The sequence below is a fragment of the Ostrinia furnacalis genome, unplaced genomic scaffold (genome assembly GCF_004193835.3).
Source record: "Ostrinia furnacalis isolate ACB-3 unplaced genomic scaffold, ASM419383v2 OfSCF0388, whole genome shotgun sequence".
Taxonomy (NCBI): Eukaryota; Metazoa; Arthropoda; class Insecta; order Lepidoptera; family Crambidae; genus Ostrinia; species Ostrinia furnacalis.
This window is the reverse complement of record NW_021130627.1, coordinates 276,090-289,302: the sequence shown is the minus strand read 5'-3', so window position 1 is coordinate 289,302 and position 13,213 is coordinate 276,090. Positions and strand designations below refer to the sequence as shown.

At 35.8% G+C, this 13,213-nt stretch overlaps 1 protein-coding gene across 1 annotated transcript in view; it reads right to left on the bottom strand.

Moving 5' to 3' along the window:
• LOC114361989 (uncharacterized) overlaps positions 1 to 13,213 on the bottom strand; it is a 184,111-nt gene that overhangs the window by 18,533 nt on the left and 152,365 nt on the right. The window contains exons 27-28 of the mRNA XM_028317225.1: positions 12,708 to 12,856; positions 2,085 to 2,197 (exon numbers count right to left, since the gene is read on the bottom strand). Of these exons, the coding sequence (XP_028173026.1) occupies positions 2,085 to 2,197; positions 12,708 to 12,856 (262 nt within the window). The remainder of the gene's footprint in view (positions 1 to 2,084; positions 2,198 to 12,707; positions 12,857 to 13,213) is intronic.

Sequence of the window (13,213 nt, the reverse complement as noted above, 5' to 3'; positions counted from 1 at the left end):
TGTCGAGGAATTTCATAAATATTTCCGAAACCACTTATTAAAACATATTTTTAAATATTTTTATGTAAAATAATCACTTTAAGCTTACTGTCACAATCCTTTTTACAAATTAACAACAGTTTGGTACTTCGAAATATTTTCGAAAAGATACCGTACCACATAGGGTACGGTAGGGCTAAATGGGTTAACATTGTTATTGTTTAATTATATGCCATAACTCTGTTACACGATATATCCAAATAATTTAGGCAAACTATTCGTTGTCACTGCGCAAACAAAGTTGTACCGGCCCGGGAAGCTCGGACCACTTATAATTATTATGGAGCTGCTACATCCCGCGGAATTCCGGAATGCTCTGATAGTTGTCCGTGCCACAAACAGCAGTTGGTACAGTAAGCTCTCTTTGGAATAATAATAAAGTGATTTGCTATCGATGATGTCACAGTTCTGGCTCAGTTAAATAATAATACGAGTAAGTATGTGTGTGATTTAAGATAAACTACTAAACTCGAGCAAGTGATTTGATGAACTTCATTAAAGGACGCATCACAAGCTTGAGTGTGTAGATTCTTACATAAGTTTCATTTTATAATACTTTGTGCAAAAATCATCATCGTCATGACACTGAGTTTTTTATCATTTGGACAGAAGAAGACACATAAACTAGTATTTACTTAGATGCCTAACTACATTATGTGACCTATTTATGAAGGACTAAAGCAATGTAGTGTTTGAAAACTATCCAGGCTATCCCTGGGTGAAAATTAATAGACATACCTCTTCTATCTATAAAGTATCAAACTAAACCAATGCTTTGCCGAAATTATTTATACAATTTCTATATTTACATTTTTGAATAAATATAAAATTCTTAATGATTGTTTTTAAAGTACTATTCCACTCGAATATTCATTCTGAATTTGAATAAATCATAACATCTAGTTGCCGGATTGAAAGTTAACTTTTAATATTTTCCAATTAGCCAGATTGAAAATTATTTTGGTTGTAAAAACGAATGAATTTGTTACTTTTCCATCAATATTCTGCAAAAGTTCGGTGAATTTTAATCCTAAATTGAATCCAAGCGGAAATCATCGAAAATCACTGCTGTAGCGGGATCGAGGCACACGACAGCGAATAGGTATGTAGCGCTCGGAAATGGGCAAAGAATCAACTTTATGTATCTGATTTTCATAATTTAAATAGTGATAATGGAATAACATAAAAAAAAATAAGATTTTTTCTTTCTGTTTGTCCTACCGCCCATGCTATGTAATATAGTTTTTAGTACACGCAAACAATATTTCATATTAACATGACTTTTTAGTATGCAATAACTACATTAAATACACAATAAATTGATATCAACCATAATAAACGTGTTCAAATACCAATTTGTATAATTTTATATACATACGCAATCCATAAGACGTGATTTATTCCGAACTTGGCTTGTTTTCCACGTGTACGTTTTGTATTTCAATTTACGTCGGCATTGCTTTGATTAACACTGCAATTACGGAATCGGTTGACTAGGATTTCAGATATTCGGTATTAATTAACGCATGCGAATATTTGTCAACATTCTCGTCAAAGCGTGTTAATGGATATAATTTCAATAAAGCATTGCGAATCAAAATGTTAGCGATAGGTGTATTCGATACATTCGAAGATAACCACATGTTATAAAACAAGATCCTCTGTCGCATAGAATGATACTAACCGTGAGCAAACCCCGGGCAAAGGCTACCGGACTATTCCCACCTCTTGTTCCCACCGCTGCAACTCCAGTGAAGCCAGGATCTACAGCTTGACCGCCAATAAAAACCCAACCAGGGAAGGTCAAGTTCGTTCCGGGGGAAAGTTAAACCTTCATTGGACCCGCAACGACATTAATCAGAAGAACATAGGAGGAGTTCGAAGTTGAGGTTCAACTTCCCTCCATTGCAAAGCGGATGACAGGTGACCAACAAAGGTTTAGTAACCTTTAAAAAAATATATGAACCACGGGGAATAAACATCAATTAAGGGAACCTATCTTATGAGCAAAGGTAAAGGCTATTTCAAAATGAAGGACCACCTACCACAGAGTATGGGCGAGGTCAGAGCCGGCACCCCGCGGTGCCCGCACCAGCTGTAGAGGCTGTCCTAGCGCCTCCACCCACACGTCAAGCACGATCGGCTCCAGTTTGTCCACCTGGACAAAATACCTTGCTCAAATGTACGGAAATTCTTGTAAACTAATAATACCTTGGTTAAAATTAAATGTACTGAAATTGTTGAACATTAATTTCGTGGACAACGGTACCGGAGTGAGTTTATTTAGACGCCAACGAGTAACTATTTTGTTATTGGTATATTACGAGAACTATTTACAAGTAACTTCTCTCAAGAAATGTACCGATGTTATTTAGAATTCCTCAAAATCATTTATCTCAATAGTAAAACAATTGCTTGCATAATCACAGTACCTACAAGTACCTACCTACTTAGTGGTAAGTTTCAATTTATTTTTTTCATAATAATTTTTCGTGTCAGTGCACTTATTAAAAGAAAAATGTTGTAAATGTTCTGAACTACGAGACTTGCGGCCATAAAACTTGGCAAACGTATATATCTTAATTGTTTTATCAGCAAACTTGCAATCCTGCGCTTCCTCTGAACCGAAGCTGACCCCATTTTCACGTCGTAGTTTCAGTGCTACTGTATTGTTCGAAATTAACTATTTTAATTCAAAGTTCAGAAATACACAAGACAACAGACATAAATTCTTTAGCAATTTTCAGCGGCAGCAATCTTTCATACACTGCATTTTATGTAAAGAGAGGAAAAGATTCATTTTTAGGCAACATCAAATTTGCATCAAAATCCTTTGCTTAATTTAAGATAACCAAATAATGCAATCACGAAAACCTTTTCCCGTTTAATAAGCTCGGCAAGACAAGATCAAAATACGGACTATAAAGCTCGATTTGCTCCATTTATGGCGTTCAAGTAACATCCAAGAATTTAGGGCTTTGTGCCCGCGCAGTTGATTTTATAATAACATTGTTTTTCCATGATATTTACTTTTTTTGTAGCCTGGGCTTTTAATTTGATTAAACTAAATGTAAGTTATCAATCTTAGATAGGCACTTCATGTAATTACTATAGCGTAAACAGTGAAACAAGACAATACCCTCGATTCGTAATACAAAGCGGCGTTATTTCCGTCCGTGGAGATCGGGACAAAACAGAGCGTCTTATTTTTATTGGTAATGGAGCGTTAAAAGGGTACGTGACTTCGCGGGCGATTTGAATAATATTTGAATGTTCATTGAGTTTTGGCCGAACACAGGACAAAATAGAAAAGCCAGGAACTGTGACAAGTTGAAGTCGACGGGCTGTCACATAACACCGAGGCTCACCGAGGCTCAGTGGCGTGCATTGGATGGAGCCACTGTCTTCTAGCGATTCATGACGATAATGATGAAAGTAAGATGCCACCGTTCAGGGCTAATATGATTTGAACCTCTTAATCGAGAGGTTACAAAATTTATTAAGATTAATTTAAACATAATTTTAAATTACATACAAAAATACTAGTTACATTACAGTTGGCATAGCGTAACTTCAAGATAGTTATTAGAACGTTAAGCTAATTTGATATTGTAATGTAATCTTATGCTAATTTGTAACAAAAAGTAATTTACGACTGTCTAACATCTTTGCTTCATTCGCTTAATGTTTACAAAATGTTTAGACAAAAACAAGTTTTACGTCTGAAATATTCAGAGCATTTCAAACTGAAACGTCAAAAGCATAATTTCACAACATTGTGTTAACAATTTTCAGCTCAAACACGCGAATCGTATCAGAAACTAATTCAAATTGTCATGACAGACGGCTGCGAGCGTTCATTCGATCGACGGCTGCCAGTTAAGAACCAAATTATTACGCCACAAATAAAGTGTGGGTTAAAGTTTCAGTTTCTTTTATTTTTATTATTATGATGGGATCCTTGTGAATTAACCAGGATCTATAAAGTTTGAATTCTAAAATGCATGGCGTGGTTTGGAGATTATTAGCATGTAATGTTGTAAGCTCGACATCACACGCATACTGGATTCATTTGATCCATGTTATTATGTTCCTACCAAAAGACGCCCGCAGTATTTGGGATGCTCAAAGTACTTGGCACACTCATACGACATCATACGACATATGAGATTTGGAATGGCACTATGACACTTAATATAAGCGTCAAGCGACAGAGGCGGCATTCAATAAATTCGTAATGAAACTCTCGAGGCACTTGTTAATTTTGTGATCCCGCATCACTGTAGCTTGTTGAAACAGAACTCGATATTGTTTTAACAAACTGTTTGCACCGCGCAAATATTTTGTCTGTGAAACTGAATTACTTCTCGTACTTTCGAATGATACATCAAAAGCGGATGCGATCATTTTACCTCAGTACACAGACAACAAGAGGGTATGAGATGATGTATGTTGACAGCGTCATAGTAAACTGAGAACAGAAAATTTTAGCTCAAGCTTTTACTAAATTCACTAAACCCAATTCAGACAATTTTTTTAATAGCAATTAATATGATAGCCATTATTGTGAATAGGGTTTCTGCTCGAGCTTTCTCGAACTCGAGAAAACTCGAGAAATTTGGCTTCATTCGAGACGAGAAAAAAAATTACCGGAGCTCGAGAATTCTCGAGTTTCGATTTTGAAGCTTTAATATTTTTGAAAGCCTATTTTCTTAGACAAAAGTGAGTTTTTAATTATTTAATAGGTTAACGTTGCGTTTAGACTGGCCTAGTCTTTCCTTTTTTTAACTAATTTGATTTGCAAGTAATGATCTTAACCGAAACTAATAATGTTCACCTACGAGTATGCTATATTTTATTATGTTTGTATAACTGACTGATTTAAAGACTGAAAATTTTTTGTTAACTGTTAGTTTAGGTACTCGTAAATACGTTTATTCAAGTCGTTATCTTTAAGTTTAACTTTAAAAATTTTTTTTTGTTTGTAAATGTNTTAGTTAATTACTAAGTTATAATTATCCTACTAATATTATAAATGCGAAAGTATGTGTGGATGTCTGGATGTTTGTTACTCTTTCACGCAAAAACTACTGAACGGATTTTGTTGAAACTTTACAGTATTATTGATTATAACCCAGACACATTATAACATTAATAAAAACCCGTGTTTTTTTATTAAATTTCAACCGATTTCAACAGTTTTAATTAAAAGACTCGAGACCCGAGAAAACTCGAGACTTTGGCCTCGAGAATTCCCGAAACTCGAGAAAAAAAATAAGTCGAGAAATCAGAAACCCTAATTGTGAACCTTTTTCATTTTAAATCAAAAATCGTTACCTGAAAATGGGTATGCTATCAACCATAGTTGGTAGTTTCACGAGATCCTACTTAAAGAATTTGTGTAGGCTATGCAACTTTGATGTCGTTTTACTCATGTAAGAGCTTTTTATAAGCTAACTATTCTCATATAAGTATAATTAATTTTACTAGTATATGTACCTACTCCTAACTCCGTAAGTTTAGTGTTTATTTCTACCCCGCATTAAGACAGTGAGAAGATAAACACAAAGAGATAAACAAGCGCCCGACCAAAATTACACACATTTATTGTAGGTTTATTATTTTCTTCTAAGAGTGAAGCCCGATTCCTTTTGTTCTCCAGATGGGCCTTTTCCTATTTCATTTGGGGTCAAAATTACTAATAATTTTTACTTTCCCCTAAGAGGATTTCGGGCGACTTTAGTATCGTACCCTACCTTTGTTATTTTGAAGAACAAAAATGTATTTTTATTTTATGATTTTTGGCTTTGAAGACGTGTGGTCTTTCTTGATTCAGTACTTAGATTTAGTCTATAAAACTATGAAACGCAATTATTTAGAATTTATAATTACTTATTATAAACAACCGAATTGAGAACCTCCTCCTTTTGTTGAAGTCGGTTAAAATAGTTATAAGAAATAATAGGCACTTTAAATTTTGTTTGTTGTTTGTGATTTTGTTTATTTTCATCCACTTTTGTTATTTTTGTGGCCTAGTGATTGGCAATTAATAAGTTTACCATGTAAGTGAATGTAAATTGGTACAATGAAAAATCTAAAACCAGATGTTAAATTAATGTGTAAGCTATTCTCCCCACACTGTGTGATATATTTGACAGCAGTGTATCAGAACTAATCCAACTTACGGAGTGATGGGCCCAACTTTTCTCTGCTCCCCGGTAACTCCCAAGAACATGATTAAAGCTTGTTCCAAAGTATTAAATTAACTTCCCGTGGCGGGGTTCTCAAGTGTGTCTTGATGATACAAAGGATTTTTGCATCGTAACAACTCGGTAAACACGCGGTGCTGGAGATTACGCGGGGTGCCGATGTTATTGTTCGAACAAAAGTAAATTAACGTGCTTTCGTGTTAATAACATATGAAAACAAGACGATAATAAGTTGTGATTTGACTTACAGGAATGTTAGGTAATGAATAAATATTTTAAATGGGCCGTATTTCAATCGTCTGAATTTTAGTATAAAATTAATACGAGTATCTGGCCACTGCTTTTGTTGTTAATAAAATATCAATCAAGCCAGAATATTCGAACGTATGATATATTATTATGAACTAGCTGACCCGGCGAACTTCGTACCGCCTTAGAGTAGAGATTTTCGTTATATTTTTTTCCGTAAAAACCTTGTACAGAGTATTATAAAACTACAAAAAAAAAAATCAGCCAAATCGGTCAAGCCGTTTTCATGTTATGTCGTGACAACGGAAAACGGGTTTCATTTTTATATGTTACTAGCTGACCCGGCGAACTTCGTACCGCCTTAGCGTAGAGATTTTCTTAATATTTTTTTCCGTAAGAACCATCCTTGGACTTCCACAAACATTAAAAAAAAAGAATTATCGAAATCGGTTCAGCCGTTCACACGTGATGCCGTGACAACGCGAAACGGTTTTCATTTTTATACAGGGTGTCCCGTAATGTAACGTCAAGCCGGAACTGGGTGTTGAGGCAAGTTGTGCTGGTTATCAGAAAAATATAAAAAAAAATCTATGTGGCATATTTTAAAAATATTAGGCATTTTTAAAAAATCTAAAAATTCTACTCCAGGTGACGGTCCTTTTGCTCGTGTTGCCACAAATCTTCACTTTTTCCAAATTTTTTTTTTGTTATGTAACCCTGAATAATGCTTTTCTAAATTGTTATCAAAATTACAAAACCAGCTGCTCTAGCTTGGATGAAAAAAATACATTATTCTCAAAAAAAATTTCAAAATAAAAATTTTGCCTAGTTTAAACTGACTGCACTGAAAAAAAAATGTACTACGCGAGTGTGGCAAGTGACGTCATAATTTGGCGCATTTAGTAAGGATTCCAAAATGGTATAACACTTGGTAAATTTTTGCTGTGATTGTCGACAATTTTTGGTTTTTTGGAAATAGTCCCGTTTTTAACTTTATTTACCTTGGTTGAAAATTATTATTCTAATGTGCCCAAAATTCACACACAGTCACAGAAACTTTTGTCACCATGACAGTAATTAGTAGTTGACATACTGTGACAAAAGTCACCCGTGCGCGCGCGCCTTTACTACCTGCTCTGCCTGCACTTGTACTTGGTAACAGGGATATTAAGGATATGAAGTTTCGGTTATGGATACGGTTACGGATATTAGAATAATATTATACCGGTTTCGGTTACGGTCACGGATATGAAATCATTTCAGATTATCCGAAAGTCTCGGATAATTTCGGTTACGGAATTATTAGAATTTCAAAAATGTAGGTATAATACAAATAGCAAGATGCTGCGTGAGCGTGACCCACATAGCTACTTTATGTACCAACTAAGACGACACCTATGTATGATAAAGGTAAAACAGGCTGGCATATTAGATGGTGCCAGCGAATGCCAGACAAGTTGGTAACAAATATTAAGATTTAAGGTACAATTCCAAGACGGGCCGCAGACCGCAAACTGCAACCGCAAACTGCAAAACTATGAAATCGGCAGCGCGGCATTGCAGCTGCGGCGTGTATACTGCAAATTTCATAGAGTTTTGCAGTTTGGCCTTTATCCGAAACTATCCGTAACTTTTGAATCAGTTTCGGTTACGGTTATGGACATTTTTTTATTTCGGATATCCGATAGTTTCGGTTACGGTTACGGATATCCATAACATCCCTGCTTGGTAAGATGGCCCTCTCCGTCCCGCTCATACCTTTTAAAATGGCTTCTCCACCTCACTTAAGCCAGAAACTTGAATTTTGGGCACATTAGAATAATATTTTTAACCAAGGTAGATAAAGTTAAAAACGGGATTATTTCCAATAAACAAAAATTGTCGACAATTACAGCAAGATTTTACAAAGTGTTATACCATTTTGGAATCCTTACTAAATGCGCCAAATTATGACGTCACTTGCCACACTCGCGTAGTACAATTTTTTTTCAGTACAGTCAGTTTAAACTAGGCAAAATTTTTATTTTGATATTTTTTTTGGGAATAATGTATTTTTTTCATCCAAGCTGGAGCAGCTGGTTTTGTAATTTTGATAACAATTTAGAGAAGCATTATTCAGGGTTACATAACAAAAAAAAAAATTTGGAAAAAGTGAAGATTTGTGGCAACACGAGTAAAAGGACCGTCACCTGGAGTAGAATTTTTTGATTATTTTTAAATGCCTATTATTTTTAAAATATGCCACATAGATTTTTTTTAATATTTTTCTGATAACCAACACAACTTGCCTCAACACCCAGTTCCGGCTTGACGTTACATTACGGGACACCCTGTATATATATAATATAGATTACGGTCAAAGTGATAAATGTGAAAATTATTAATAATCGCCGGTTATTATGAATAATTACCGCATGATTTGGTAAATGTGATTAATATGAGATCATTTATGTGTGTATAAAACTAAATAGGCGGCTTAGGGGTGGCCCAAGGGCCACCCCCGCCGCACCTTAACCTATTTTTCACTTTAAATCAAAACAATTTGTTATAGGCATTATGGCAAACTAAGGTTACGCAAGAAACAGTCCAAACTCATTTTGCCAAATTATAATAATATATGATATCAAAACGTTCAAAATGTGAGGCTGTACATGAGCGCTGTACACGAGCCGGTGTTCTCTTTTATGATATTTGTTAGTTTTAAGGTTACATTAAGAAATAATCACTGACAAATGTGATTAATTTATCACTTTTACCTCGCCTGTCGGTAATTATTCATAATAACCGGCGATTATTCATAATTTTCAATTTATCACATTAACCGTAACATATATATAGATTAATGGGAGTCCCGATTTAAAATAGTCAAGAGCCCGGTGTGAATTGAAGTTTATACCGCTGACGCCATGCGTGCGTATGTAGTACATACGAAGTTGTCATCATTCTGACCGCACGCGGCGCGATGTTCTCTCAACATGAACATTGTCACGTTCGTGATGAAAAACAAGCTGACTATACGATACGTGTACGTGGAGAAACACTACAATGTCGATTGGTAAGACTTTAAACTGACCAATCGTGACCAAATGTTACTTAGTTGATTGGTTATAAGAAGTTGTCAGTTCGGTATAAAAAAACAGCAGTCATTATTCTCCATTCTCATACAGAAGACAACACAATTTCTGCTAAAATGAAAGGTAGTATTTCAAACAAGTATCCCTAAACGGGAAAATCGTTTCTAATCTTCGTTGTAATACGAGAGCTCGGAATGAAATTCGAAATGAAAAAATAATATTTGTAATTTCGTACCTGGATGGCAACAAAGACAGCTGGGTCGGGTGTGGAAGGCAAAGATTAAATTTCGAGAGTTATCTTTTAAAATCGAGTTACTAATCTTGGCCGCGGCTTAAAATAGCGTTGGTTTTGGACGAGTTTCCTGGTACTGAAAATAAGATATAATTTATTAAAGAAGAAGTAGGCGTACAATATTTTTATTATGTTCCAGTAACTGTAGATAAGTTTTTTTTTGCTGGTGTCAAATCATAACTTCGAGTAATCTGGTTCACGTAATACCATCAAACTTTTAAAGTAGATTTTTCAAGCGTCAGATAAGTTTGATCTCCAGAATTAGTTTGACAGTTGTGTATTTCTAGGCATAAACTTTATTCGTAAGATAAAAATTGTTTGACACAGATTAACTTTTTTAGACTTAAGGCTTTTGGTAACCGAAGCATGTGTATCTTTACATATTTAATACATAATAAACGAAAAAAAATAAAAACCAGTTAGAGATCTGATAATATACACAAAACACAAGGCCGTTGAAACGGAAATATGAAACAAAGTTAATAAAATCCAATATCTGTGTGGTTTTTTTTAATAAAGTAAACTGCCAGTCATAGTTACCGAGCCATGCCAGATGGTTTGTGCGGCCAAAGGCAAAACTATAGAAGTAACTTCATTAGTTTGCATTGCATGTCAAATTGCATATCTCTGATCGCAGCAACTACAAAAATCATGAAACAAACAAAGTACGAGTACAACATACGTACCGCATCACGCATGATGAACCGATTTATTTAAGTTTCAGTTATAAAGACATTTCATAGTATAATTTAATTAAGACTGTAAAGAAATAGCGTTCATGTTGTAACAGATTTATGTATACTAATTTGCGGCATCTTGTCATTTATGATGACGATCCAGATTTTAGTTTGTCTCTTTAGGAAGTTGTAGTAGTTTCATTATTTTTATCGTTCACTTGGCTTTCATCAATATTTGAGCCAAAACCACTATGCGAATATTGGACTTCTGTGTCGGTCCAAAAGGGGTTTTAGCAAACAAATTCCGCGTTTGAATTTAACCCCTTTGAAACCGTGTGAGAGCTCTCTTATGTAACTCTCTGAAGTCGTTACTTTTTATTTTTAGCACTTCAACATTTACTTCTAATTGCAACAAAATACTGATATTAAACAAAAATTCGGAGTGATTGATGTGACCTTTTATAATAAAATTTATCACCATGAATATATTGTTTATCTCATCAAAAATATATTTTAGAATTGAATAATTTGTAAAAAAATACCAAAAGTATTGTGTAATCATCAGTAATAAATAATCACCCAAAGGCAGAGCCCTCTTTGTCTACCACTGATAAATCATAATTATATGATAAGTCAAGTTAACATACCCGCATTTTTCCCAAATAGAGATATCGTTAATGATTGATCCGTGTAATTGAATAATTTCGGCAGCTACTCGGTCGGCTGCGGAGCGACGATTGGAGGCCGGCATCCGATCGCCGATAATGATATTGACAGCGCTGGCAAACAGCCAGGTGGCGCGGAAATTTGGAATTACATGACTTTATAATTATATTTTATCTATTCGTATGCGCAAGTAGAAAGTGTGTGTTAAGATTATTGCCTTGCACAGAAACTAAAATCTTTCTCCGACTAGTCGACTAATTTTCTGGTGAATGACGCTGCGAACCAATAAAATAGAAGTAAGTTTTTCAATATTATTATTATTGTCCACTTAATAAAATGTGTTACGTTCAACTCTTTTATTCAAACGTAAACAGTATTCGTAGCATAGATCCGTAGAAAACAATGCAATGATCGCGTCGTAGCGCCGTGCTACGAGACTGTCTACGAATCTGCTAAGAAATGTTTGCATGCTACAAGTCGCTACGGCCGGCGCTACGTGATACTACGAAAAAATACTCCACAGGTTAGCTACGAGAATGAGATAAGATTGTAAAAAACGGTCAAGTGCGAGTCGGGCTTATGCACCGCTGGTTCCGTACAAACTTGTAAATATAAATAGTTAGCAAAAAATTGTACCTCGTAGATCAAATCGATATTTTCCTAGAATATATTGGAAATTCACAGTCCCAAAGGAATGGAAGGTATACGTTAATGCAGCTTGACACCCACTAACTCCCAAGTCCCAACCCACTAAGGCTTTCTAACAATCTCCGTTGTATAGGTATCCAATCTTTATGTCAGTAAATAAATAATAAGCCACAGCGCACACAATAAAATGCCGGGGAGATAGTGAAGTTTATTTATCGTCGTAATTTGAGGTTACACTCTAATTTAGATAGCCTGATTTGTCGGGAGTGTTTGCTTGGAGACGATTCCTGAAGGTCTTGTTCTCAATATTATTCATTATGTAAGTTATGGACACGGGAAAATTAGTATAATGAATATTATGATTTTGTTGGACGCCAGACTAACAGCAAAATTGGAGCAACTTCGTCGACAATATCAACATGGCACAACACAATATCTTAAAACTATTTTTTTTTGTCATTGAAAAATTCATTAGTTGTTTATTTATTTGAAAAGTTGTAAGCTACTCAATAGAGTATAATATTGGTTATAATTAGTGGCATTGTACTTTGACAGCTGACAAAAAAATCGTGGTGTACCCTTACCACTGTGATTGTCCTACAGTCAGAATCAAATAGTTCATGGAACACAAAGTAGCCAAAAAGTTCATATCACGTTTTTTTATGTGGCAGGAGGCAAACGGGCAGACGGATCACGGGACGGGCAGTCCTAGGGGTGTGACATGTGCGTTGCGGGCCTTTAATTGTTGAAAGCTTGAAGGTCGTACGTCTTCGTAGAATAGGAATAAGGTAGCGTTGTAATATTTTTGCCCACTTTGGATGTCATGAACTATTTGAAGCTATTCCTCACTGACCTTGATGAGCAGCTGGTCGCGGTACAGCCCCCAGCAGTCGGCGTACACGCTGACGGCGAGTCGCAGCTCTGCGCGCGCGCCGAGCACGCCGTTCGCCGGCTCTAGCTGTATGGCCACGCCGGGCTCGTGCACGTCAGCTGCCCACGCGTCTAGAGAACAAGCAAACAAATTATTAAAGCCCGGTTTCTTTTTTTTTATGTGACAGGAGGCAAACGAGCAGACGGATCACCTGATGGTAAGTGATTACCGTCGCCCATAGACACCCGCAGACCCAGGGGCGTACAGGTGCGTTGCCGGCCTTTAAGGCTACCAAGGCTGAGCGGAGTAGAAAAGTCTAGTGTTTTGAATAACCAATCAGATTTCATCATTTCCATTTCTCTTCTCCGCTCCGCACCGCGCTCCTCCGTTGTCAAATTTTATAGAAAAAAAAATGACAGTCCGTCACTTCTCCGCTCCTCTTTGCTTTGATGAAAACCGGGCCTAAGAGCACAGCAGTCTCTTTGTAA